This window comes from Miniopterus schreibersii (genome assembly GCF_964146895.1).
Source record: "Miniopterus schreibersii genome assembly, chromosome: 2".
Lineage (NCBI taxonomy): Eukaryota > Metazoa > Chordata > Mammalia > Chiroptera > Miniopteridae > Miniopterus > Miniopterus schreibersii.
In genome coordinates, this window is record NC_138102.1 from 77,537,509 (window position 1) to 77,564,672 (window position 27,164).

At 42.0% G+C, this 27,164-nt stretch overlaps 1 protein-coding gene across 1 annotated transcript in view; it reads left to right on the forward strand.

The window, feature by feature from the left end:
* Positions 1–19,816: 19,816 nt before the first annotated feature.
* The window catches only part of FAM124A (family with sequence similarity 124 member A), a 72,200-nt gene continuing 64,852 nt past the window's right edge, over positions 19,817–27,164 (forward strand). Inside the window, exon 1 of the mRNA XM_081130893.1 lies at positions 19,817–20,007. Within this exon, the coding sequence (XP_080987019.1) occupies positions 19,943–20,007 (65 nt within the window). The 5' untranslated portion in view covers positions 19,817–19,942. The remainder of the gene's footprint in view (positions 20,008–27,164) is intronic.

Consider the following 27,164-nt stretch of genomic DNA (forward strand, 5'->3'; position numbering starts at 1 on the left):
ATCTCAGCAGTTCTGAGCTCAGGATACTCAGGGTGCCTCTCCCAATTTCTGCTCATTAGAGCCGAGATTGCTTCTTACTGATTCCTTGCCCGCAGAGGCATAGTGCTTATAGCTCTATAGTTGTTGTTTTTCTAAGACCCAAGCAGAAGAGAAGAATCAAATGACTATTCTTTCAACTGCTTTATCTTCCTCAGGGCAAAAAGTTTCATAAAGAAGAACATTCTTCCAGCTGGTTCCTGTTGAGAGTACAAAGTTACCTTTCGAATTATGATACATCTTGAGCTAAATATTTCTAACTAAATGCTGAACATTTCCATAGCTTTGTGGATTTTGTTTTGTTTTGCTTGCTGGTTTTTTGTGTTTATAAGGGAGTAAAAACCATTTGTAGAAAAAAATTCTCATATATAAGTAAAAGCTGCTTCCTTGTTATCCCAATTTCAAGTTTAGTTAAGCAAAAACAGAACTTTAATTCACAGCATCAACAGTGCCTGGAAACATGTATATGAATATTATGGACCAAGAATCCAATAAGAATCATTCATTTCACTTCCCTAGCTTGGATATTATGTTCACCAAGCAGCCTCCTAATTATAATTTGTCTTACAGTAATTTGTCTTTAGAAAAAATATTTATTGAGCAGTGAACTCAATACATTCTTTAGGAGAAATTGGTAGTTATATTTCTCACTCTAAATTAATGAATTAACATGATTGTACATAAATGATCAAAACTGTCTGCAAAATACTGGGGGCTTCAGCCATTTAGACTTCCCCATCCTAAGCCTCTAGAATGCTGTGGCCACACCTGGTATGATTGCCATTCTGTGAGTCCTGTGTGAGGGAACGTCTAGTTTACCTTTATAACATCTCCATTGGTTCTTAGTTACAATAGCTACTACTCTAGTTACATCTCCTACTAAGACCTCTATGTGCATCTTCCCAGTGAACCCTAACTGAATGTCCCACAGGCATTTCAAGCTCAACATTTCTAAGACATAATTCACAGTCTTGCCCCACAAGTCCATTCTTCCTACTGTTCCTAAAGTGTTAGGAGATCACATAAGGGATTTAACCAGACAAGTAACATGACCTGGTTTGAAATTCTATAAAATTTCTATACTGTGTGTAGGAAATAGATTTTTAGGAGGCAAGAGTGGATGCAAAGGTGTGAGCTAGGAGGCTAATGCCATCATCTACGTCAGCAATGATGTGGGCTTGGACTGAGGGGGTGATAGTGAAGATGGAGAGAAGAGGACAATTGGATGATTGGATGTAAAAGGTGGGACAGATAGAGATATCAAAGATGATTCCTTGGTTTCTGATGGATGGTAGGATCATTTACTAAGAAACATGGAGGAAGAGCAGCAGGTTTGGGGAGGAAGATTATCATTTCTGTGTCAGACTTCTTGAATTTGACACATTTCTGAAAAATCCAAGTGAATTGCTGTGTAGAGAATTGGACATAGGGTTGGAGCTCAGCTGGGAGAAATGTTCAAAGACACAAATTTAGAAGTCATCAGAATAATGATAGTTATTGTAGTCATGAGCATGCACAGAGTCACCAAGGAAATGAGTGAAGAACGAGTAGGGATTGAGGATGAGTACAGGGGGCAGAACTAGTGTAACAGTGAGACTCCAGCACAAGAAGTTAGATTGATGGGTTAGATCTGGCAAAGGAATCTGAAAGCCGCAGCATCCAGAGCTGTGGGAGGAAACCACGCAGGGGTGATGTCAAGGAAAGGGAGTACTCGAGGGAGAAGAGGAACTTCCATACTGCTTTCCATAGTGGCTGCACCAGTCTGCATTCCCACCAGCAGTGTGCCAGTGTTCCCCTTTCTCCACACCCTCGCCAGCACAGCACATGTCCTTTGTTGATTTGTTGATGGTAACCATTCTGACAGGCGTGAGTGAAGTGATACCACATTGTGGTTTTAATTTGCATCTCTCTAATGATTAGCAATGTTGAGCATTTTTTCATATGTTTCTTGGCCATCTGTATGTCCTCTTTGGAGAAGTGTCTATTCAGATCCTTTGCCCATTTTTTAATTGGATTGTTTGTCTTCCTCTTGTTGAGTTGTATGAGTTCTTTGTACACTTTGGAAATTAGCCCCTTATCAGATGCATCCTTGGCAAATGTTCTCTCATACCACGGGGTTCCTTTGTATTTTGACGTTAATTTCTTTTGCTGTGCAGAAGCTTTTTAGTTTGATGTAGTCACATTTGTTTATTTTTTCTTTTGTTTTTTTTGCCTTAGATGTATCAGTGAAAATTTTGCTATGTGAGATGTCTGTGATTTTACTGCCTATTTTTTCTTCCAGGAGTTTTATGGTTTCATGACTTACATTTAAGTCTTTTATCCATTTTTAATTTATACCTGTATATGGAATACATTGGTGATCTAGTTTTATTTTTCTGCAATTACCTATCCAATTTTCCCAACACCATTTATTGAAGAGACTGTCGTTACTCCATGGTATGCTCTTGCTTCCTTTGCCAAATATTAACTGACCATAAAGTCATGGGTCTATTTCTGGGGTCTCTGTTCTGTTCCATTGATCTATATGTCTGGAGTTGTACCAATACTAGGCTGTTTTGATTACAATGGCTTTGTAGTATAGTTTGATATCTGGTAAAGTGAGCCCTCCAACTCTGTTCTTATTTCTCAAGATTGCTGCAGCTATTTGGGGTCGTTTTGGTTCCATATAAGTTTTTGGAATATTTGTTCTAGGTCTGTGAAATATGCTGTTGGTATTTTAATAGGAATTGAATTGAATCTATAGATTGCTTTGGGTAATATGGACATTTTAATGATATTAATTCTTCCAATCCATGAACATGGTATATTCTTCCACTTGTTTATATCTTCCTCTGTTTTTTTTTTTCAGTGTCCTGTAATTTTCCGAGTACAGGTTTTTTACATCCTTGGTTAAGTTTATTCCTAGGTATCTTATTTTTTTAGTTGCAATGGTAAATGGTATTTTTTTTTACTTTCTCTTTCTGAGAGTTCATTGTTGGTGCATAAAAATGCCATCAATTTTGGGATGTTTCTTTTGTATCCAGTTACCTTACCGAATTCACTTATTAAATCTAGTAGTACATTGGTGGAGTCTTTAGGGTTTTCTATGTATAATATCATGTCATCTGCAAATAATGACAGTTTTACTTCCTCCTTTCCAATTTCGATACCTTTTATGATTTCCTCCTGTCTGATGGCTATGGCAAGGACTTCCAGCACTATGTTGAACAGAAGTGGTGAAAGCAGACATCCCTGCCTTGTTCCTGTTTTTAGTGGAAATAGTTTTAGTTTTTGACCATTGACTATGATGTTGGCTGTAGGTCTGTCATATATGGCCTTTATTATGTTGAGGAATGTTCCCTCTATTCCCAGTTTGCTGAGAGTTTTATCATAAATGGGTGCTGGATTTTGTCAAATGCTTTTTCTGCATCTATTGATATGATCATATGATTTTTGACTTCATTTTGTTTATGTTATGTACCACATTTATTGACTTGCGGATATTATACCAACTGTGCAACCCCAGAATAAATCCCACTTGGACGTGGTGTATGACCTTGATAATGTATATCTGGATCTGATTTGCTAGTATTTTGTTGAAGATTTTAGCATCTATGTTCATCAGGAATATTGGCCTGTAGTTTTCTCTCTTTGTAGTGTCTTTATCTGATTTTGGGATTAGGATGATGCTGGCCTCATACAAAAACCTTGGGAGTTTTCCTTCCTCTGGAATTTACAGGAATAGTTTGAGGAGAATACGTGTTAATTTTTCTTTGAATGTTTGGTAAAACTCACCTGTAAATCCATCTGGACTTTTGTTTGCTGGGGATTTTTGATTACTGCTTCAATTTCATTACTTGTTATTGGCCTATTCAGGCTTTCTGGTTCTTCCTGATTCAGCTTTGGAAAATTGTATGCTTCTAGGAGTTTTTCCATTTCACCCATGTTGTCCAGTTTGTTGGCCTATAGTTGCTCATAGTATTTTCTTACAATCCTTTGTATTTCTGTTGGGTCAGTTGTTATATCACCTCTTTCATTTCTGCTTTTATTTATTGAGGTCGTCTCTCTTTGTTTCTTGGTGAATCTGGCTAAAAGTTCATCAATCTTATTTATCTTTTCAAAGAACCAGCTCCAGGTTTCATTTTGATCTTTTGTATTTTTTTATTTTTATTTTTTTTTAGTCTCTATGTCATTAATTTCTGCTCTGATTTTTTATTTCCTTTCTTCTACTTCCTCACAGCTTTTCTTGCTATTCTCTTTCTAATTCTTTAAGTTGTAGTGTTATATGGTGTAGTAGAACTTTTTCTTGTTTCTTGAGCTATGCCTGTACTGCTATGAACTTTCCTCTCAGGACTGCTTTCACTGTGTCCCATAGATTTGGGGTTGTTGTCTGTTCATTTTCATTTTTTTCCAGGAAGTTTTTGATTTCTTCCTTGATTTCATTGGTAATCCATTCTTTGTTTAATAACATGCTATTTACCCTCCATGTGTTTGAATATTTTTGAGGGTTTTTTTAATAGTGGTTAATTTCTAGTTTCATGACATTGTGATCTGAGAAGATGCTTGATATGATTTCAGTCTTCTTGAACTTGTAGAGACTTGCTTTGTACCCTAACATATGGTCTATTTTTGAGAATGTTTCATGTGCACTTGAGAAGAATGTGTATTCTGTTGCTTTTGGATGAAATGTTCTGTAAATGTCAATTAAATCCATTAGTTCTAGTGTGTCATTTAAGGTCTGTGTTTCCCTGTTGATTTTTTGTCTTGATGATCTGTCCAATGATGATAGTGGGGTGTTAAAGTTCCCCACTATGATTGTGTTGCTGTCAAACTCCCCTTTAAAGTCCACCAAGAAATTTCTTATATATTTAGGTGCCTCTATATTGGGTGCATATATATTTAAAAGTGTTATTTCCTCCTGTTGGGTTGATCCTTTTAATATTATGTATTGGCCTTCTTTGTCTCTTGTTATGGTTTTTATTTTGAAGTCTATTTTGTCAGAAATAAGTATTGCTACTTCAGCTTTTTTGTTTGCTTGTTTCCATTTGCATGGAATATTTTATTCCATCCCTTCACTTTTAGCCTGTGTGAATCTTTGGTCTCAGGTGGGCCTCTTGTAGACAGCATATATTTGGGTCCTGTTTTCTTATCCATTCAGCTACCCTATGTCTTTTGATTGGACCATTTATTCCATTTACATTTAAGCTTACCATTGATATAAACTTATTTAATCCCATTTTTCCCCCTTATGCTGATGTACCTTTCTTTCATTATTCCTTCTTTTTCTTAAAGCAGTCCTTTTAGCATTTCTTGCAATGCTGGTTTGGTGGTACTGAACTCCTTTAACCTTCTTTTTGTCTGGGAAGCTCTTTATTTTTACCTTAAATTTTAAATTGTAGCCTTGCTGGATAAAGCAATGTTGGTTGCATGTTCTTGCTTTTCATTACTTTGAGAACTTCATGCCACTCCCTCCTGGCCTGAAGAGTTTCTGTTGAGAAATCCAATGTCAGCTTTATGGGGGTTCCCTTGTAGGTCACTACTTGTCTCGCTCTTGCTGCCCTTAATATTCTCTTTTTCTGTAACACTTGCCATTTTAATTATGATGTGTTTTGAAGTTAGTCTTTTTGGGTCCCTCTTGTTTGGAAGCCTCTGTGCTTCCTGAACTTGTGTGGCTTTCTCCCTTGGCAGCATAGGGAAGTTTTCTGTCATTATTTCCTCCACCAAGTTCTCTATTCCTTGCTCTCTTTCCTCCCCCTCTGGCATTCCTGTAATGCAAATATTGTTTCACTTTATGTTGTCCCAAAGCTCCCTTAGACTGTCCTCATGCTTTTTAAGAGTTTTTTTTTTGTGTGTGTGTGTTTTTTTTTTGCTGCTCTGACTTTTTTTTTCCACCTTATCTTGTAATTCACTTATTCTATCCTCTGCTTTCAATTTCTTCCAGTGTATTCTTTATATTAGATATAATATTCTTCATTTCTGCCTGGTTCTTATATATCATATATAGATCTTTTTTCATGCTTTCACTAAGTTCCTGGACCTTCCCATTAAGTGTCTTGTAGTTCTCATTAATTTCCTTGAGCATCTTTATAACCATTATTCTGAACTCTATTTCTGATAACTTGCTTAATTCCATCTCATCAAAGTCCTTTTCTGGTGATTTTTCCTTTTCTTTAGTTTGGGGGTTGTTTCTTTTTCTCCCCTTTTAGTTACTCTCAGTGTTTGTATCTGTATATTAGATATATCTGCTGTCTCCCAGTCTTGTGGAGTGGGATTTTGTAGTGTGAGTCCAGTGGCGCCCAGAGCTGTGTTTTTCTTATACTTCTGAGCTATTTGCCCTAGGCATGTCCCTTTTGTTGGTGTCCTTTTGTGGGCTCTTTGGGTTCTCCTGTTGTGATTGGGTCTAGATTGTTGTTGACCCCTTCATGAGAGGACTCTCCTCTCAGGTTGGCTAATTGTAAGGTTAAGCCACAACCACATCGTGTGAGCTGTTGTACAGGTGCTGAGACAGGGAAAAACCAAACACAATGAAACTGCCAGGAAACAAACAGTAACTTACAAAACATCCTGACAGTCACATGAATACAACCCAAGAGAAAGTAGAATTGTGAAAGTGAAGTGAGAATACAAATGCTAAAGCAAAAAAAAAAGGGGGGGGAGAAAAGGATATTATTGTTAATAGTTAAAATAAAAATAAAATAATAAAATAAAATAAAAAGTAAAAGAGAGAAGCTACTGGGAAATAAAAGGGGCAGAAAAAATATTCTGGAAGGAAAGAAGAGCGAGCAAAAATTAAATAAATAAATAAGGGTACAGAATAGGAAAGAAAAAATAAAAATAAAATAAAGAGACAAACACAAAAAAAGAAACAAACAAAAAGTCAGGAAGACAGAGAATAAAAGTGGAGAAAAAGAAAAAAAAGATACAAAGTTATCCCAATTGAACAAGGAGAGAGAGAGAGAGAGAGAGAGAGAGAGAAAGTAAGTGCAGGGAAGGAGGCCTATAAGGGATATGGGGGAAACAATAGAGAAAAGCAAGAAACTTATTGGTTATAATGATAATATCAAAGCAATAAAGCAGAGAATATCAAGAAAATCTTGATAATAGAACAAATCAAAACAAAACACAACAAAGCAAAAAAATAAGCAAGACAAAACAAATTTTTAAAAAATAATTAAAAGTTAGACAATTTAAAAATTAAAAAATTTTTTTCTTTTCCCCCTTTTTCCTAGAAAAAAAAATTAATAAAATAAAAATAAATAAATAAAAGTCAATCAGGTGAGTTTCATCTGGGCAGCTTATGTTGTCTGGCTCACTGTTTTGTATGCTGATTTCAGGTCTCCTGGGAGGTACTTGTGTGTCAGCCAACGTGAAGAGCTGTCTAGGTTTGGCTCTGGTGTCCTTAGGTAGTTGGCTTGTCTGAGGCTCTCTGTGGACCACCTCCACCTGTCAGTTATTTTGTCTCCCCCTTGTGGTTGCCTGGTCATACTCCAGAGTCTTCTAAAGAGTCTTTAGAGTGGAGGCCGGCTAGTGTAGCTCAGGATATCACTCCTCTTACTTAGAGGCTTCACTGTCAGGTACTCACTGTGGAGAAGTTAGTCTCTGCTTCAAAGCCAACTCCTCAATCTCTACACTGTCTTCCAATTCTAGTTCCCCATATAATGGCCTGCTGCAGTTTCAGATTGAATTCAGTTTGTTGCCTTTTCTGTATGGGCAGTTTCAGCAGTCTGGCTCAGTGGGTTTGATTAAAAATACTCCAGTGAGCCCTTTGCCTGCCCAGCCTTCAACAGGGATTTTAAGCTCTATCTCCAGTTCCCAAACAATAGTCCCTGAGAATCTTATTCTTGTAATGTCCTCCTGTGAGCTGTTCTCCCTTTCCCCTCAGGACTGTGCCCTGCAGAGGGATATTTGAGGTTTCAGTGAGCTGAACCAGCCCCTTTCCTTTTGGGGGTGGCGCTCTTAGCCTGCTGGAGAGGTAGGTGTACACCACCCCTCCTTTCCCAGACCTGGCTGGTTGATCTCACAGGGAGCTCTGTTCAAACTCTCCACAATGCATACACAAATACCAGCTTTCACTGCTCTGTCTCCCCAGTGCAAGCCAGGAAAGTGAATGCCCATTCAGCAATCAAAAATGCACAAAGCAACAAACAGGCAGATCACTCACCCTGCAAGAACTCAGCATCCCCACGCCTCAGACCCAAGCAGGAGGGGACACAAAGTCAGCCCCATGCAGGTCTCATGCACAGCTTAGCTCAGTAAAGCTGGCGCTGCTCCTTGGAAGCTATCCTGGCTGTCTTCAGAGCAGGTCAAAAATCCCTGATTCACCCCACTGGCAGCTGTGGTGGCTGAAGTCCCAATCTGCCCCGCTGGAGCTCTGGTCCCTGTCTGACTGCGGGAAGGCTCTCTTCTCCTTTCCTTCCCCACACAGTTCAAATGCTTTCTGGGGTTCTACACAATGCCTTAAAGGAAGGCAGAGGGTCCCTTTAGGTCGCTGCTGAGTGCAGCCCTTGGCCCCTTTCTATTTGGAAGTCACACACAGCAGGATAGCCTTTCCTATGGTTGGCACTGAGGGTGAAAGTCTCCTGTCCCGGCTACCACCATTAGGTGCTTTGTTTCACTGGGGAGGCATGGCCCCCTCCTCACAGGCACACTGTGCCCCTGGTTCCCTCTTCCCACCATGCACCAGCTCTCCTTCCCTTCTCCTCCCCTCCAGGCTTGAGATCCCAGCTTTTGGATGCCAGTCCACACTCCCAAGGTGAGGGAGCTTTGCAGCCTCTAACCCTCGGGCCTCCCAGCCCAGCACTGGCTTCAGGGGGGACTCCCTCTTTCTTCACCCCCATTCTCTTACCAGACTCTGTTTCTTCGGTGCTCCTTACTTGAAATATGTCCACTCAGGTATATTTCTCTTATTTTTCCAAGCTGGCTACAAAGTATACTAGCTGTAAATCCAATCAATGGCTGGAAGCACAGGCTATCTACTTCTTGTCAGAGTGCTGCCATCTTCCCTCCACTCCAAGAAACTTTTCAAAAATTATTTTTGCAGCACCATAATAAAGAGTTGGGGGGAAAAAACCCACATAATCCTTTATCCAAAAAGTTTGTTATTGTAATGCCAGACATTTGAATGTTTTCAAATATCTTAATGTTTGGCATCAATGTAAACCAAATGTGCAGATGCTTTCAATCTTTTTTTTCTTGAATAATTCTGATATTTAGCATCATATGCAGAACAGCCTAAAGCTCTCGACAGCTCACTGACCCACATTCCACCTTTTTAACATAAAGCCAGCATTTTCACCTTGATATTTTTGGTTTATGCACTGATGGTCTCTTAAATCACTTAGAACACCATTTGTCAGTGTTCCCAGACTCACAGATAAAATATCACATGTGCTCCCACCATGAAGCCAAATCCAGATAAATTTTGAGTCAGTAGCATAAGCTCTCCAACATCCTCATATCGGGTTTTGCTTGTTTCCTAGGTGACCAAGCTGTGCAGCTAGTTACTATTCCAAAGCACACAGCCAGATTCCCATCACTACAATATATTCCATTTTCTATTCAACTTCATGCTCAGAAGAAAACTCAGGGGTTATATGGAACTGCACATTTAAATTTGCCTTCTGTCAAACATGAATAAGATCATGGAATCATTGTGCAGGGGAGACCCGTGGACTGGTGGAATTAACCCATTTCCTTTCAGCAGGAAAACATTTAACCTAACCCCAAGGAACTAAGGAATCCTTGTGTTTAAAAGGTAGCTTCTTTCCCCTCCAGAAGAGGAGATTCTGCAGTCTCCAACAAAAAATTCTCAGTGCTTAGCAACCTCTACCCTGGAAGAACCCTGGGGTGACACAGCATCAACATTATCACAGTAGGACATTGCTAGTCAAAGGCAGGCTGAGAAGAAAATGACCTAATTCACCTAGTGATGATTCAGATATAATACTTTGAATTCTGGAAAATATTATGGAAAAGTGAAAGCATCAAAGTACAGCCAGTTCACAATATAATGTTTTCCACATTAGATAACTTATGCCCAGAAGAGTCCACGGGTCACTTGGGTCAATTCTTGAGGGGTTGTGGGAGTTAACCACTGACGCTCAGTGTATTCTTTTTTCATGCTTCTTCCAGTAAGTAAATCTCCCAGTGGGATGAGACAATTATTTGAACAGTGTCTGCTTTGTTAGATGTTCTGCTCACAAAAAATGCTTTAATAAAACTGTCAGTCTTTTTTTAAAAAGAGTGAACATCTTTGAGAATTTTTCTAGTTTCCTCCAAGGGATTAGAAAAGGCATCAGAACATTCACAGCCCATGTGCTCAGTCACCTTTTCAGAAACATTTGAAGAATTTCTTCTGGGTGCTGGGCTCAGTATTAGGTGCTAAGCGTAGAAGCATCTGTGGTAATAACACAATATGTCAAGCACGATGTTAGAAGGTGAAGGTACAGTGGTGAACAGAATCACCTGGTCTTCGTGATGCGTGTAATTTAGAGGTGAAAAGAGGGAATGGCCAAAAAACCACACAAATATAAAATTACCACTTTGCTAAGGTCCTTTGAATGCATAAGTAGGGGATACATCTAGTCAAGGAGGCAATATGATTGAGTGGTGATATGACAACCAGGTAGCAGTCCACCAGGTGATGATGAGCCAAGAAGAGTATTAGAGAGAAAAACTGGAGTATGCAAAGGCCTGTGCCTAAAGAGACTGCACAGTTGGTTACTTGAGGAAGTAAAGGCTAATATAACTGGAGCACAGATAATCCATGGGGGGGGGGGAGGCGGTGCTGTGATGACACATGGTTTGGTACAATTCTGATCTCCATCCTAAGAGCAAAAGGAAGTTGTTGCAATTATTTAGGTTGTTGAGGGGATGAAATGGCCAGACTTCCCTTTCAGGAAGAGTGTTTTAGCTACAGCATGGTGACTGATAAGAGGGCAGGAATGGGTGTGGGGAGCCATTTGAAAGATGACTGTAGTACGCTAGCCTAGAGAAATAGAAAGGATGGGCTAAGATGGTGAGAGGTGGGGTAGGAGGCCAGAGAAATATTTCAGGGCACATTTAGCAAGCAGAAATGACAACACCTGGTGATAAACTTATAAATGGTTAAGGGAGAGATAATTTTTAAAGATGACATCTAATCTCTAGCTTGATACTAAGATAAATGATGGTACTACTCACTGAGATGCAAACAGGGAAGATAATCATGACGGAGTGGGAGGGGCGATCATGAGTTCAGTTTGTATAATTTTAGTTGGAAGAGCCTTTGAGACATCCAAGGAAAGCTTTCAAGGAGATAGTAAGATCGATAGGTCTGAGGCACAGAGAAGATGTCAGAGCTGGAGTCTCACTGGGAGTCATATGTGCATCATGAAATCATGGGCCAAGGGAGAGGGTGCAAAGAAAAGAAGAGAGCTTAGGAAAAGACTTTGAGAATTCCAGTCCATAAAGAAATAGAAGAAGGTGCATGGGAGACAGAGTACACAGGACCAGAGAGAGGGGTGGGAAGAAAACTGGGAGCATCATACCATGGAAATCAGGGAAGAGGCTGTTCCAAGAACAAGGGAGGAGTCAACAATGTCTATCTGAAATGGAAAGGAAATGGAGAGTATAAATATGGGCAATACTTCCAGGGAATTTGCTGTGTGAAGGAGTGGTAGTTGAATAAAGAGGATGTGGGCTTACAAAGATTTTTATTCTTTTTCAACATGAGAGAAATGAGTGTATTTAAATGATGAGAGAGACCCCAGGAGAAGCAGATAGAGCAGAGAGAAGGGGCAAGCAATAGGCTAGTTTCTGAGTAGGCTAGAGGGGATAGGAGCCTTATGTGGGAAATTTTATTTTGAAAGTACTCATTGTGAGTGTTGACAAGCTCAGGTTCTCAGATTATACATTAAAAAAACAACCACATTACCAGGGCAAGCAGCATCATTGCCAACATCAGGGTACCCCAAAGATACGGTCAGTGTTCCTCTTATTGCCACCCTGAGGACAGCCCATCTAGTCAGGTCACTGCTTACTGGTTGACCCAGCAGAGTGGTTGTCTGAACCAGAAGCTTTGCTTAACAACCCCAGCCAGCCCACCTAATAGTGCTTCTCAATCAGTGGCCCACAATACTTGAAAACCCACAACACAGAAAAAGGGCTCTCAGACATAGTTCTGGGTTTTGTTTTGTTTTTAAAAAAAGAAAAAAGCCAGCAAACAAGGTGAGTACATCAATAGGTATTACATAAAAAGCCTAAGGGTGCCCTGGTCAGTGTGGCCCAGTGGTTAGAGTGTCAGCCCATGCACCGAAGGGTTGTGGGTTCCCAGTCAAGAGCATGTATGTGGTTTCCATCTCCAGCCCCAGTTAGGGCACGGGTGTGTGTGGGAGGCAATCAATTGATATGTGTCTCTCACATTGATGTTCTCTCTCTCTCTCTCTCTCTCTCTCTCTCTCTCACTCTCCCCTTTCCCCTCCCTCCTTCTCTTCCACTCTCTCTAAAAATCAATGGAAAAATATGCTCAGGTGAGGATTAACCTTGGGCTTGAGAAAAATTATCACATTGTTTTCAAACTATCAGGTTACTTTTTAACTCTTAAATATAGCTGGCAGCAATTTAAGGGAAAGAATTGTTTCCTTTTTATCTGCATCCATAGTGCCTAGTGCTGTGCCTGATACAGAGCAGTTGATGGACAAGCAGCTGATGGACAGGATCCATCACAGAGAGCAGAAAGGGGGTAGAGAGAGAAGTGAGGCCAGGAAGAGAGCTAAGGTGGGAGGTAAGTGCCAGGTTGTGGTGTTGGCTGCATTCTGTGAGTAGATAGTAGAATAAAATCTCTTAAAGCTGTGCTGTAGGGCAGTAGCTCTCAAAGCAGCAGATCTGTCCGGAGACTTTTTAGGGTGGTTCACCTCTTAGATGCATAAATAGAAATAGTTATGAGGTGAAGAAACAGGTGGGGAGACATAAATGAGAATAGAATGGACTAGAATGGGTAGTCATAAATTTGTATCTTAGTTTTTAAATTGCAGTTAGAGTAGCTGCAAAATGAAGGCAAGAATTGAATGAGGATGATTGTGAGCAAATGTTAAGGTCCTCACTGGACCAGGGGAGGAATTAGGATGTCTGTAATATCCACACAACAGAAGCCGGGATAGAGGGCGGGGTGGGGTGAGTTAGGGCTTGGGGAGGAGAAAGGAATGATCAATGGCTTAGATCTCAAAAAAGAAAGGTTTCTGATCTTCCCCTTTCTGTCTGTTTGGTGAACTCTATTCGCTCTTTATTTCTCAACTTTTGTTTTCTCTCTGTTAAATCCATTCCAATCAATTCCTCCTCAACCCCCCCACCCCCCACTCAGGATCTATTGTTTCCTCCCTTATACTAGCTCTAATCAGATCTTGTACATGTTTCTAAACTGAATCACCAACACATCTATCATAACATTAATGACAATGTATTGAGGTTTGGGGTTTACTTGTCTGGATTTTTTGCTAATGACTGGCAGCGTTCAAGGGAAGGGTCTCTATCTTATTTGGGCTGATCTAGCTGGATACCCAGGTCAATATCATTTTGAAGATTGAGGAGTACATGGCATTCATGTGGAGAGTGTCAAGAGCATTTGGACACTGGATGCAGATCCTTGAGAGCACATGAACAGAGATATAGATTTGGAAGCTGACTGCAGAGTGAATTGATAATATCAACATTTTTCATGTGCCAAACACTATCTCAGCACTCTCTGTTTATTAACTTCTCAGTCCTCACAAAGCCCATAGTCTGCCAATGATACAAACAAGGAAACTGACTCTCAGAGAGGTGGAATAACTTGCCCCAGATTGCAAATCTAGTGATAGAAGTATTTAAACTCAGACATTCTGGCCACATCAAAATTCAGTCTTACCCATAATACATACTATCCTGCCTCTTACGTGAGACTTCTTCAAAGGCAGTGTTATGGGCTAAATTGAGTGCCTTAAATTCATATGTTGAAGCCCTAACCCCTAGTGCCTTAGAATGTGACTCTATTTGAAGGTAAGTTCTTTCAGGAGGTAATTAAGTTAAAATGAGGCACTTAGGATGGACCCTAATCCAATATTATCATTATCCTTATAGAAAGAGGAAATCTGGACACACAAAGAGATACCAGGGATGTGTGCACATAGAGGGAAGACAAGGAGAGAGACCTCAGGAGCAACCAAACCTGCCAACACCTTGATCTTGGACTTGCAACTTCCAAAACTGTAAAAAAATGAAGTTCTGTTGTTTAAGCCACCCAGTCTGTGGTGTTTTGTTATGGCAGCTCTAGCAAACTAATACAGGCAGTTAGAGCTGTGAAAGGCTGGGCACTGAAGGAAAGGGTGAGAATAAAAGGAGGACAGAGGGCCAAGCCTTTCCAGTCTAGATGAATAATGTGATGGTAAGTAGGTGACCCAGCCACAGTTCTCAGAAGGCACTTGTGTCCTCGTGGGGGCCTAGAGGGTTCTGGGTCTAGGATTTCACTGTATTCTTAAATTTCCACAGCACTTTTCCAGAGTTCTTTCTCATTCCGTCTCATCTTTCTCCCACCACCCGGCAGTTGGAGAGGTAACCGTGGGCATATTGTCAGATGTCTGGTCTTGGTCTCCAGATCTCATCCCATAAACTGCAGGCTGAGAGTTCTTGGATAGGCTCCAAGGCAGGACCACTATCTCTGCTCTCCCTTATCGAAGCTGAGTCATTCATATTTTAATGAGATTATTTTCCAACTCAACAGTTTATCTTTAGTTTCATTTTCCCTTTGCCATCTGGTCCCCTTATGCTTGCATGTAAGGCTAGTGGCTTTCTTTGTCTAAGTAGATTTGTCAATAGCCTATAATTTTTCTTGTCATGATCATAATATTTATTTTTCACATCAGACAAACTCTTCTGGAGACTTGGAAGAAAGAGGTGTTTTTTTTGTTTTGTTTTGTTTTTTCTTTGTCAAGTCTCTCTTTAACCTCAATTTTTTTTTTCTGGGAAATTTTTTTTTAAAACAAAGTATTAAATAAAAGTGAATGAACAAAACTTCCCAAGCCAACATATCTTTGAGTTCTAATTGCTGCCGAATATCCCAAACTAGCACTTCATTTAAAGAACTGTATTAGAGCAGGCTGGCCTTACAGCAAATGGTCCAGAAGGTTTAAACTCAGGCAGTGGAAGTAGCCTACCTTCCCTCTAACTTTAAACTCAAATCGAGGAAAATCCCATGCCTAGGAGATTTTTATTTTTATCTGCTTTTAAATGTCTAAGCCTTTAAATTCTTATCTTAAAGCTGTTTATCTTCTGGTTTTCAAAACTCTTGGCCCCTTCCAATTACTTTTGGCCTTCTTGATTACTAATCTTTTTTATACTCACAATGCTCTTTATCTGCCATCAGATTGTCTTGAACTTTTTTTCTCCAGTAAAGGGCTTTGATATGCCAGGCTTACCCTAATGGCACTGTGCACCTATCAGGTGTCTGGTGGGGCTTAAGGAGACCTCTAAGGAAGGTTAGGCCTGGTGGGAAGGCCAGGCCTGCCCATGGGGTGTGGAACATGATAAACTAACCTCAGAAGCTCCATTTGGGCCCTGACTGGTGCAGCTCAGTTGGTTGGAGCGTCATCCCATATACCAGAAGATGACCAGTTTGATTCCTGGCCAGGGCACATACCTAGGTTGCAGGTTCGATCCCTGGTCTTGGGGGGCGTTGTGCAGAAGGCAGCCGATCAGTGTTTCTCATTCACGTTGATGTTTCCCTCTCTCTCTCCCTTCCTCTCTGTAAAATCAATTAAAAAAAAAAAAAAAAAAAGCTCCATTTGACCAGTCACTGCCTCTTACCTGTTCCCCAATGTGTCCCTGGCACCCAGCCACTGCCTGGCACACTGAGTGCTCAATAAGTAAATGAATAAAATGGTCTTGTATTCCTAGCATCAACACATGCAATAACATGAACAAAGACTGAAAAAGTAGTATGGTGAAATAAAATATGAGAGTGTCGAGACATGTTTAAAAAAAAGTGATCCAAAGGTCAGTGACATTTTATATTCATATGCTTCGTAGTTACTAGAGAGCTTCAACAACTCCATTTGAAGGATGATGGGAACCTTAAAGGTCTTTTGAGGATTAAAGAGATCATGTATGTAAAGCTCCTACCACAATGCCTAACATGTAATATGAGCTTTTAAAACAGCTGATGGTCTACCTTTTCCTCTAATGACATGACAAATTCAGGTGCAGAAGTCAGGTTTCCCGTTTTCTGGCCTATCACACTTCCTGCCATACCTCAATGTTCCTCCCACACTGTTCTCAGACTCTGATGGGATCATCTTAGAACAGCAGGAAGGGCACCCCAAGCAGACTAGTGACACCTCTGCTCCCATCTTACAGGGGTGAGGAAGGAAGGCATTTCACCCTCCACAATTAAAGTGATCGATGCTAACTAGCTGGAAGTAGAGCCTGGAACCATGTAAGGTTCTGGACATGATATCCCATGGGGATCACTACAAGATCCCTATGCTAATTCCCTGCTGACAGCTCTACTCAAAAAAAAAAAAAATTAAGTGAGGCTTCTAAGACCCAATGACTGAAGTGGGAGCCCACACAGATCCACAATACGTCTGCTCAGAGGGACAGTGATTACCCTTCAAACTTTTTTCCCAATAATAAATACATTACAGAGTTGCCATCAGATGCTGTGCCAATGATAAATAATACTTGTGTTCCTCTGGTCCAGGGGAACTGAATCAATGCATCATTTTGAAATGTGCCCCAGGCTTTTTGTCTGGTCTGACCTTTCTCTGGATCTTTAAAAAGACTGAAATAATTTAAGTAGCATCTCACTTTCCACAGTCCTCCTTTTAAGGGGCATGCTAATTTCATTCTTTTTTTCTCTGACCTTTTTCTTAATGCCATCTTGCTGAAGGTGCCACTGGCCCATTCCTTAGCCCTCCAGGTAGATGACATGAACTCCATCACATTTAAGGACCACCTGACTCCTCCATTCACTCACTGGGTGGCCCAGGGCAGGCACTCAAATTCAGTGGAGTTTAGTTTCCTCTACTGAAATATGGAAAAATAAACCTACCTTACAGAGCTTTCTTTGGCAAATATGAATTGTCCCTACACAGAATAGACAGGTAGGTTCTTTCATGGCTGTAAGGATAACAAGACGGTAGAATGTTCATTATGCTTACCTATTTCTCCACTTTTATCACTCCCTTTCATCTGGTTTCATTGACACTGTTTTTGTCCTTCTATTTTACAAATAGGCTATAATTATCTATTGGTTTCCTGGAGATGTCACATTTATGTAGAAATGTCTCACTATGGTCTTTGCCATTTTGTGTTCTTCTGGTCAACTAGCTTTCTTTCGCTCCCCCTCAATCAAATGCGCAGTGCCCTCCACTCCTTGCTGGTCTCCACCTGGAACATTCTCCTTACGTCTCACCTTCACTCTGGGGCTGCTTCTCTTTCATTCACTTATTCACAAGAGAAGAATAGAAATGCAGTCTCATAATACAGAAAAAAAAAAAAAAAAGCTAATATGCCAACCCCAAATCTTAACTGAATTGTCCTTACTAAGCATTAAATTCCTTTTATACAAAACAGAAATGGATATATTATATTTATTTATTGCTCCAAGTGTTGGGTATATAGCAGTGAACAAAACAAAGTCCCTGCTCTCATGGACCTGGCATTCTTGGGGTAGAGTTGGGGACAGGAGAGCAGGTAATTAAATAAGCCTATCACATACCAGGTGCTAGTAGCGTTATAAGACAGAGCAGAGAGGGGTAAGAGGATTTTGACATGTGGGATTAGTTGGGAAGGGCTCTCTGGTAAGGGGCCATTTGAACAGACTCCCGAAGGATATGAAGCAGGAGTCTTGCAAAAAATCTGGAGGAAAATATCCCAGGAAGAAGGAACAGCAAGTGCAAAGGCCCTAATGCAGCAGAAGGCTAAAATATTTCTTCCTGGGAGAACTTTCCCTGAAATTCAAATTTAAATTATGTTCTCTTTTTCTCAGGGCACACTATTCTTTTCCTTCATAGATTTATTTCCATTTATGTTTTATATCTTTAATATTTATAATTTACTTACTTAGTCTCCCCCCTGGATTATAAACTCCCTGAGGGCAAGCATCACATCTGTTGCTGTTTTCTCTCATTTGTATAGTCAGAATTCACCCTCCTGTCTGGTTAAAGTTATTGAATCAGTTGATAAATTTGAAATGGTCATTAATGGCATTGTGTAGTAAATCACTCACCAAGTTTCTTTTGCCTCATGTGAGAATTTTCTTTTAGAAATCAGGACATGGGCATGGGAAGAAATTCCCCTTGAAGAACTGGCTTGCTCCTTTCTTTTAACTAATGAAGGCTAATTTAGTAGAATATATCCATTTCTGTTTTGAGTGAAAGGAAAATTCTTTTAAGATTTGAGGTTGGCATATTTACCTGTTTTTTCCTGATGATGAAATTGCATTTCTAGTCTTTTGTTAAGTGGTTTCTCTTTTGTGTAATTTAATTAAATGTCAGAAAGGAGTGATCTTTAGGTAGGTAAGTGGGAAGAAAGAAATAAAGGAAAGAGAGAGGGAGAGAGGAAAGAAAATGTATTCCTCTTCACCGTATCACTTGTCACCCAGAGTGATACTGCTTTGCAAGTTGAAATTGGGATGTAATGATAGCTGCCTCTGACTGGTGCTTAACATGTATTAGGACCGGTGCTAAGTATTTTACATATATGAACTCATTAAGTTCACAGCAGGCTATAGGGTACATACCAATAGTCTTATCTTACAGATAAGAAAATTAAGGCTCAAAGAGGTTAAATAATTTGCCTTGAAACAGAAGAAAGTAGGAATGAGTGCCTTCTAATGGCTTTGGCAGGGCTGTCAGAATTAAATCCAAATCGTTCTGATCCTCCCTCCCCCAAAGCTTCCATCCAGCCTCACCTAAGGACAATGAGCCCCTCCAATAATGATCACTAACTCACCCTGAGGCCTTAAAGTGGCATTTGACAAACATCCATTATCCCCTTACTGCAACAACTCCTAACTAAAGGTGCATCCTATGATCTTTAAATTATTTTTAAAGACATTTTGTTTAAAAATAGCAAAAGAATGCATGACACCGGTTGTAAAATGTCAAGTTGGATGGTGGGAAGCCATTCAGACCTATGCTAAGAAAGGCGATAATGAATTCAGTGTTGGCAATTCTGAGGAAATTATAAGAAAACATCTAGGTATAATTGGTCCCAGAAGTGAAACATCCCTCCTTGCTTTCGCCGTGCGGTCTGGTATTTCTCCATGCTGCTCTCAGCGCAGGGTTCAGGAACCACTGGGATGCAGAACCTAGGAGCAATCCCTGGGACTCTGATTCACGGACTGTGGACCCAGGGGAGAGGGCAGGGCCACGCGCACTCGTGCACTGACACACCACACACGGCTGCAAAGCACAGACGGGCACAGGAGCAAATGCGCTCAACACCTACAAAGACATACTTCACCCGCCCACCCACATCACACCACAAACACAGGCTCACAAGACCTCACACACCTCTCCACACACCGGAGCGCACACCACGCACGGGCGCACAAACACGCGAGCTTACACATGTGCGCACACACCCCCTCGCGTGCACACACACACCCTTGCACTGACACACGCGGCGCACACAGCCTCTTGCGCACACACATACCCTCGTGCGCACACGCTCAGGAGCTGAGCGGCGAGGGGCGGGGCGGGAGTGGCCGCCGGTGCTGGGCCCGGCGTGGCCAGGAGAGGGCGCGGCGCAGGGGACCGCGGGCGTAGCCTTCGTAGTTTCCTGGAGCCGGGACCAGGAGACGCTGGCAGCGAGCCCCACCAGCTCGGGCTGCTCTGGGCTGGGCGGCCCGGAGGGAGCGAGCCCCAGGTCACGCCGGTGCCCGCAAACGGCGCGCGGCGGGGAGCGTGCCATGGACCCCAAGGCTGGCGGCGGCGAGGAGGATGACTGTGTGGACTCGGGCGCCGAAACCGGAGGGTGAGCCGGGCCGGGCGGTGGGTGGGGGCGCGCTCCGAGTTGCGAGGCAGCTCCTCTCGGGCCTGGGACCTTCCTGGACCCCGCGGCGAAGCCAGAACCGCTGTGGCGCCCGCAGGCCGCCCCGCCCCCCCGAAGAAGCCGGAGCGGCCGCGGCGAGCCCTGAAGGCAGGGTCGCGCGGTCCGTGGCTGCCCGCGACCGGACGGGACGGCAGGGCCCACCCTGGGGGCGGGGAGGCGTGGAAAGACTCAAGGTTCGGAGTATCCCACAGCCTCCGCACCAGCCCCTCCTTCCCTCCGTTAGCACTAAGTTGATGTGGAGCAAACGCCGGGCAAATGCAGTGCCCCCCGGTCATCGTTAGAGACGAGAAATGTCCGTGCACCTGTCTCGACCTTCCGTGAGGACTTTTTTCTTGTGGCTCCGGAAACCCCTGGGCTCCGGGATGAGGAAAGAGGGTACCCAAGTCTTTCAGACGTCGTCTAAGAGGATGGCATTTTAAATTTTATGGCTTTACTGTGCTTGCTCAGACATCCCCCCCTCCCCCAACTCCTCCGCGGCGCCCCCACCCCCTCGCCGGAGTTCCTCACCCCTGCGTGTGCGTGTCCCGCGCGGAGCCGTTTGCCTTGAGTACAGGTGGGATGAAGACATATTTAAAGAAATGTCCTCTTCACTTGAACAGACCCAAACAGTTACCCCAAACCTTTGGAGACTAATTAGCCCTTTCCCAACAAAATCGGTTTCCTGAATGTCTTTTAGGAGATAAAAATCATTGTAAAGGTCTCCACCCAGCCCCTATCTCCTGAGGATTTCCCTGTGCAGAGTCAGCGCCACGTCCTGCGTCCAGGATGCGGGTATTGACCCAGGAGGAAAGGGTGTATTTTCCTATCTGGAGTAACCCTGGGGGAGGGAGGGCTGGAGCTGTCCAGACAGCCTTGATCCTGGAAGGTTGGGGAGGCTTAGCCTCATCTCAGGGTCTGGGAACTGGGCGAGAGCAGGAAGAAAGTCCAAGCCCAGAATGGACCCAGGGTTCCTGACCCCAAGAAGAGCTCCCTACTCAGCCCTTCTTTGCAGCCTCCACTGCCATTTCTAGCCCAAATCTGGGACGTTATGCCCTAAAGCATTTACCCTGCAGTGGCCTTTTCCTGTTTTCCAAACTTGTGATCATCTATGGTTCACTACAGAACCCAGTGACATTCCAGGGGAGTAACCTGAGTCCAAATATTGAGCTCCCTTGCTTTTCCCCACACTTTGTATATGTAGCATTTTATCTACCTTAATTGAAGATGCTTGGCTTTTTTCTCTCTCCTGCCTCTAGTTAGATGGACCATGAATAGAAGAAAGTAAGCAAAATTAACCAGCTCATTTTCAGCTGGGTTAAATAAAGCACTGACTGGTCCATTTGTTTTTGATTTGCAAAGCTCCCCTAACAACAAATATTTTTTCCAAAGGTTCTCTCTTGGAGAAGTGGGTGGAGAGGAGTCCCTAACCCTCTCCACCCACTTGACATCACCCTGGGATCCCAATGAGCAGCATCACAGCTGCCAGGGCTCCTGGGAGGGACTTGCTGAACATGTCTATACGACAGCTTCTATTCTCTGCCTGTCACGAAAATGTGCAGTTGTGACAGGACAGGGTGGTTTAAAGAATTCTTGTGGCCTCAGTAGCAGCCTTAAATAAAAGATACAGGTAAAATGGTCTTTAAATAAAATAGTTTCTGTGTATGCTTATTAGTTTAGTATCTGCCACATATTCACATATTCTTTGAAGTAGTTTAATTATCAAAAAGCTGTTCATAGTTTCTCTGCTTTTCCAGAGTTTGCCCCCTCTTACCTTTCTTGCTTTCATATAGCTGCCTGTCGAGACTGTGTATTGAACATGGAGAAAGCACTCAATACATGTTTGCTATCATTATTTTTAAATCCCAGATCTGATCATGTTTCTCTCCCATTCAAACTGCTAGTGGCTCTGCCATCTATAAAAGGCAAAGAGCTCAGTGTGCCCTATAAGCCCCAGTGTTATGGCATTCCTCTCTCTCTAGCCTTGTTTCTTGGCAGGTCTACCCTTGTACCCTGCAGCCAGACACATCAGCAGGGTGTTTCCAGTTCCTTGCCTTTGTCAAGCTGCCCTCTTAGCCAGCTATGCCATTCTCCACCTGGCATGCCTGTCCACCAGGTGAAACTCTACTCTTTTTTTAAGACTCAGCTCAAGTGATACATTCACTAAGGCAGGAATCCTTAATTTGAGGTCCATGAATTGCTTCAGGTTGTATTCAAATGATGTCATTTGTGAATTTTTATAAGAGACTGATTTTTCATCAGATTCTCAAAGTAGCTTGTGATCCCCTCCAAATCAAGTTTGGGCAAGGTGGGAGAAGTTTCATTTTGAACATGTTGCACTTGAGGTATCGGGAGATATCTGAGTAGAGGTGATGAACCAGTATGTGAGTCTGTCTGTCTAGAGCTCAGGGAAGAGAGCTGCATGATGACATTGCATTAGAGAACTGTCAGCTTCAAAATGGCAGTTGGAGCCATGGGAGTAGATTAAATCAACTAGAGGCAATAGCAAACACCTACCATTTACCATATGCCAGGTACTGTTCTGAGCCTTCACATACTTCATTAACTCATGTCATCCTTCAACAACTTTGTGAAGCAGGTACTATTTAATGCCAGCCTTGAGAAATTATTACATTTAAGTGTCAGGTAAAGGAGGATGAGACAATAAAGGAGCTTGGGAAAAAGTATGCATGGAACTTAAAAAAAAAAAAAAAAGAAACCTGTAGTATCCCAGAAACCAAGGGAAAAAAGGAAACAGAAACCAACTCTGCTACTGAGAAACCAAGATGTGGAATGTGAAGTGTGGTCTTTTTAAATGGCAATGATGAAGGGAAAGTAAAGTAATATTTGACAGTGGAGTGGTGGAGGTGGAAGCCAGAGTGGGAGTAGAAGGTAAGAAGATGATAGCTGGAGCCCTTTGCCTGGGAAAGGGGAAAGATGAGGAGGTGCAGTAGCTGGAGGGGAGAGTGGGGTGAGGGAAGGATTTCCTAAACATAGGCAATAATTGGGCACTAAATACACAGAGAAAGGATTCTGTAAAAGGGAAAAGATAAAGATATCCTGATGGTCAATAAGGAAAAGCTGGAGGCAGGTGGACTTCAGACTACTTGTGTGGATGGATTGGCTTTGGATAGGAGGAGGGACCTTTCCCCTCTTACAGCTAGCAGGAGAGAAGGGAATATGGGTTTGCATTTGGTGAAAATGCTGCCCTCCTTTCCCAGGAGAATAGAGATTTGAAATAGTTGTTTGGGCATTGTTGAGTGAGAACCCAGCTGAGATTAGTGGTTACACATTTATGGTAGTACCAATCTACCTTGCTATTTATTTTCCTGCAGCAGTGCTCAAGTACCGAGGGGCAGGCAGGCAGGCAGAGAGATGGTGGGTAGTTGGGATCACCAAGGCTTGGGGGAGAGTGACTATTTCTAATGTAAACCAAAATTAATTTTCGACTGTAAGAAGAATAAAAAGCATTTATGTGAGCAAAAGGAGCTATAGCTGGGGAGACACCGATTCAGGTAGCAATGTAAATTGTGCTCCTTCAAGACAAAGGGGAAGCTGCCTTTTATAGTAGAAAGTCCTGCCCATTCTCAATTAGGTCCAATTTTTGTAAATGAGATATCCAAATTTATACAGTTCTGATTGGCCAAATTGTCAGTCCTGATTGATTGACATTATGCATCCTGATGGGCCGTTATGGAGAAGGTCTGATTGGATAGGGCAGGTAGTAAGTACATTTGTCCTAAAGGAAATCAGGAACTCCCTTATAATAGTTAACTCAGACAGTATAACCAAGCAGGGTAGTTCAATAAGCTGAGAGTTCAGTCCAAGGTTCTTCCCAGCATACATAGTATGTGAGGAGCCCCTGTCAGTAAATGGCCGCTAGTGTTACTCGACTAAAGAGGTCTGTTTGCCTGGGCGCATCAAAGCCCAATAAAACATGAACTAGAGTTTGCAGCAAAGAAAGTAAGGATTTACTTTAAGGTAGTGGCCCATGCCTGAAGACAGGTTAGCTTATGCTCAAAGACCTGGCTCCCCAATGGCTTCCAGGGGATGGGTTATATAGAGGAGAAATCATTAATCATGGTGACTAAGGGACTTAGGGTCATGGTCTCTTCTGATTGGTTGGTGCTAGGGTAGGGAGTAGCTGATCAGAGCATCTGGTCCTGATGTCAGCCTTGGCATCTCTTTGTCTGGTTTTGCTACTTTCTGGGACTGGAGCTGAAACACAACTGAGTCCTAGATGTTATCTCTAGTTTGACAAACTGTCTGTGGGGTCAAGAGACCCAAGGCTTTGTTCCTAAGATTATTTGATGCTCATCAGAACCTCATTGTCCTGAAGACTTAATGATCAAGGGAGTGATCCTGCAAGGGAGAAGGAGGCAGGTGAGTCAGGGTAATGGATGAGGCCAGTTTGAATCAAAAGGAAAGAAAGAAGGAAAGGTCACATTAAAGAAACAGTTTCTATGTGGTTACGCTAGGCTCTTGGGCCCTTGGTTGACCATGGGGAGTCCATCTCAGCAGATAAATTCCTTCTCAGGGTTCACATCAAATGAATCGTTCTTCTTGGGGTCCACACTAGGCTGATGTGAACAAAGCATAGTATCAGGGGATTTGGGGGTATTGCCTGTGCTGATTATACATCCTTTCAGCATTATGGTAAAAGAGGTGGTTCCAAGAACGTTTGTGGGTCCCACTACCAGTGGGCGGGCTGTGCTGCTCACTTTGAAAGTTACAATCAGAAGAGCCAGCCTACTAGTGTTCAAATTATGGCTTCTCTAATTAGAAATTGTGGAACCTTGAGCAAGTTACTTAACCTTTCTCTGCCTTCAGTTTTCTCCTCTGAAAAATCGACATGACAATAATAGCACCCACCTTCTTAGTGTCACTGGACCAGTTCTGAGCTGGCACAGCCCTGCCCCAACATAGTCTAGGATCTCCAGGCTTTTGACTTGCACAGGAAAGACTTCAAGAATCCGTCAGAGTGAGAATGAAAGCAAGTTTTATTCAGACAGAGAAAAAGAGGCCAGGGCTGTTGTGCCTCTGTAAGAGAAGGGAAGGTACGTGTTGAAGTGGATGCAGGCCAACTTGCAAGTGAGTTGCATAATTGGTCAGTTAGTTCTTGGGACTATGTGTTTCCAGTTTTTTAATATTGTGCTGCAAAATTCTGTCTGCGCCTCCTGGTTGGGATGGGGGTCTTGTTCCTAATATGATATGTTCCGGAAGTGTCATGGCATATGTGCCCCTCAGGCCCCCTTTCTACTTGTGGTGTCAGTTTTCATTATAATGATGGAATAGTGAGTTCGAGGTGGGTCTCTGGTCAATTTTTCATCCATCTTGGAATGATGTTTTTAGCAACCACCAACCACCTCAGGGGTTTCCTGCCATAAACTATTTCCCTTTGATCATGTGTGGAGGTGGGGGCTCTGGTGAGAGGGCCTAGCAGCTTATCAGCCAATGTCTGCTCCTCATTCCACTTGTGATTTTTCCCTAACTTCTTTCTATGCCTCAATGGGATGGTTGTGAGGATTAGTCTATACTAATTAGCCTATAGGACAGGGCCTGGCATAAGTGAACCTTCAGTACATTATTGTTTCTCATTATACTATTAATATTGTTATGAAAAACACTCCAAATGATTAACTTAGAGTTTTATATAATAAAAATGTATATTTCCAAGTGCATTCAAGACCATATGTTCTTTTAACTCATCACGGTAGATGCTCTGATGCTTTTCAGTGCGTTAAGCAATTTGACCATCGTTCAGAACATCTGAGACTATAGAACATACCTCAGTATTACAATTATATTATCTTACAGATGAGGAAATGGGCGGTTGGGGGATACATTACAAATTAGTAGCGAAGGAGACCAGGTTTTGCCACTCCAAAATATGCCTCTGGAATATTGATTCTTTTAGGCTGGTTAATTTTAAGAAGCAGCAGACATGGGAGAAGCTCTGAAAATCAAGTAGAAGTTACCTTTTGTAAAAGGACGTTTACATTTGTACTGGTGTCTCCCTCACTATACCAGGTCTGCCTGCTGTATCAATGGAGAAGGCCTGGACTTAAATCTGCATAACAGTCTTACCTGGTCTCCTTCTACAACTTACTCTCCACCTCCAACATCTTTTGTCTTTACTGAAAGTGGTATTTAAGGTGGTAGCTTCTGCCATTTTGGTGAATTACTTAGTTTACCTAGGTCTCTCCCATGTATACAAGAGATAATATGTGTTATTACACTTTAATTTGTTTCTCTCCTGCTAACCTTTCTCATGTCAACTTGATTATTTCATCAGCTAGAAGAACCTAGAAGGGGAGAGGAAATTTTTTCCTCCGTTACACTGGTCTAAATTGAAGCGTGGGTCTCTGTTGCACTTCCCACTGAGTGAAGTGGCCTCTCAAGAAGCCATTTGATCTGGAATTAATTCTTGTTTTTTGCTCAGACATTTTCTTTTGCTTGAAATGCTACCTTTGCTGTCTGACCCACCTAATACAGGCCAAAACTAAAAGCAAACTATATTCTTTTGTGGTGATTGATGTCATTTTTAAACTCCCATTTTCCACTTGAAAGCAAGCCTTGTGCTTCTGCTTACTTTTTATTGGAAAAAACTGGCAGGTCAGCTACTGATAGTGGTAAACTATCTTAAGAAACAGAATCCTTTAATAGAGGGACAGGCAATGTTGTAAACACAAATAAAAGACACAGAATAAGTAAGGTAACGCTTTATAATGCGTGTTTCATTAGTGATATCTCCCAGATTTGGCCAGTAAGCCACTCTTCCAAATATGACTATACTTGATGGATTGTTTTCATTCAAAAGTTTGATCTGGCATTAATGGACCTTTACTTCAGAGTCAGCTGTCCCTGAGCTTCTGAAAATATAGGGTCTGTCAACGAAAGACCTGAGAAGAGGCTTGTAAGAGTTTATTTGAGTCAACTGATGGCAATTTCCAGGAAGCAAAATCTCAAGGGATTGAAAAAATGCTCAGGAGAATGGCATTTTTGAAGTTTATTTTATACGTTAGAATCAAAGGAGAAGAGAAAAGGAGGGTTACATGAAATCCATTGGTGGTAGATTAAGGGGGCTAGAGAAAGCAAAGTGG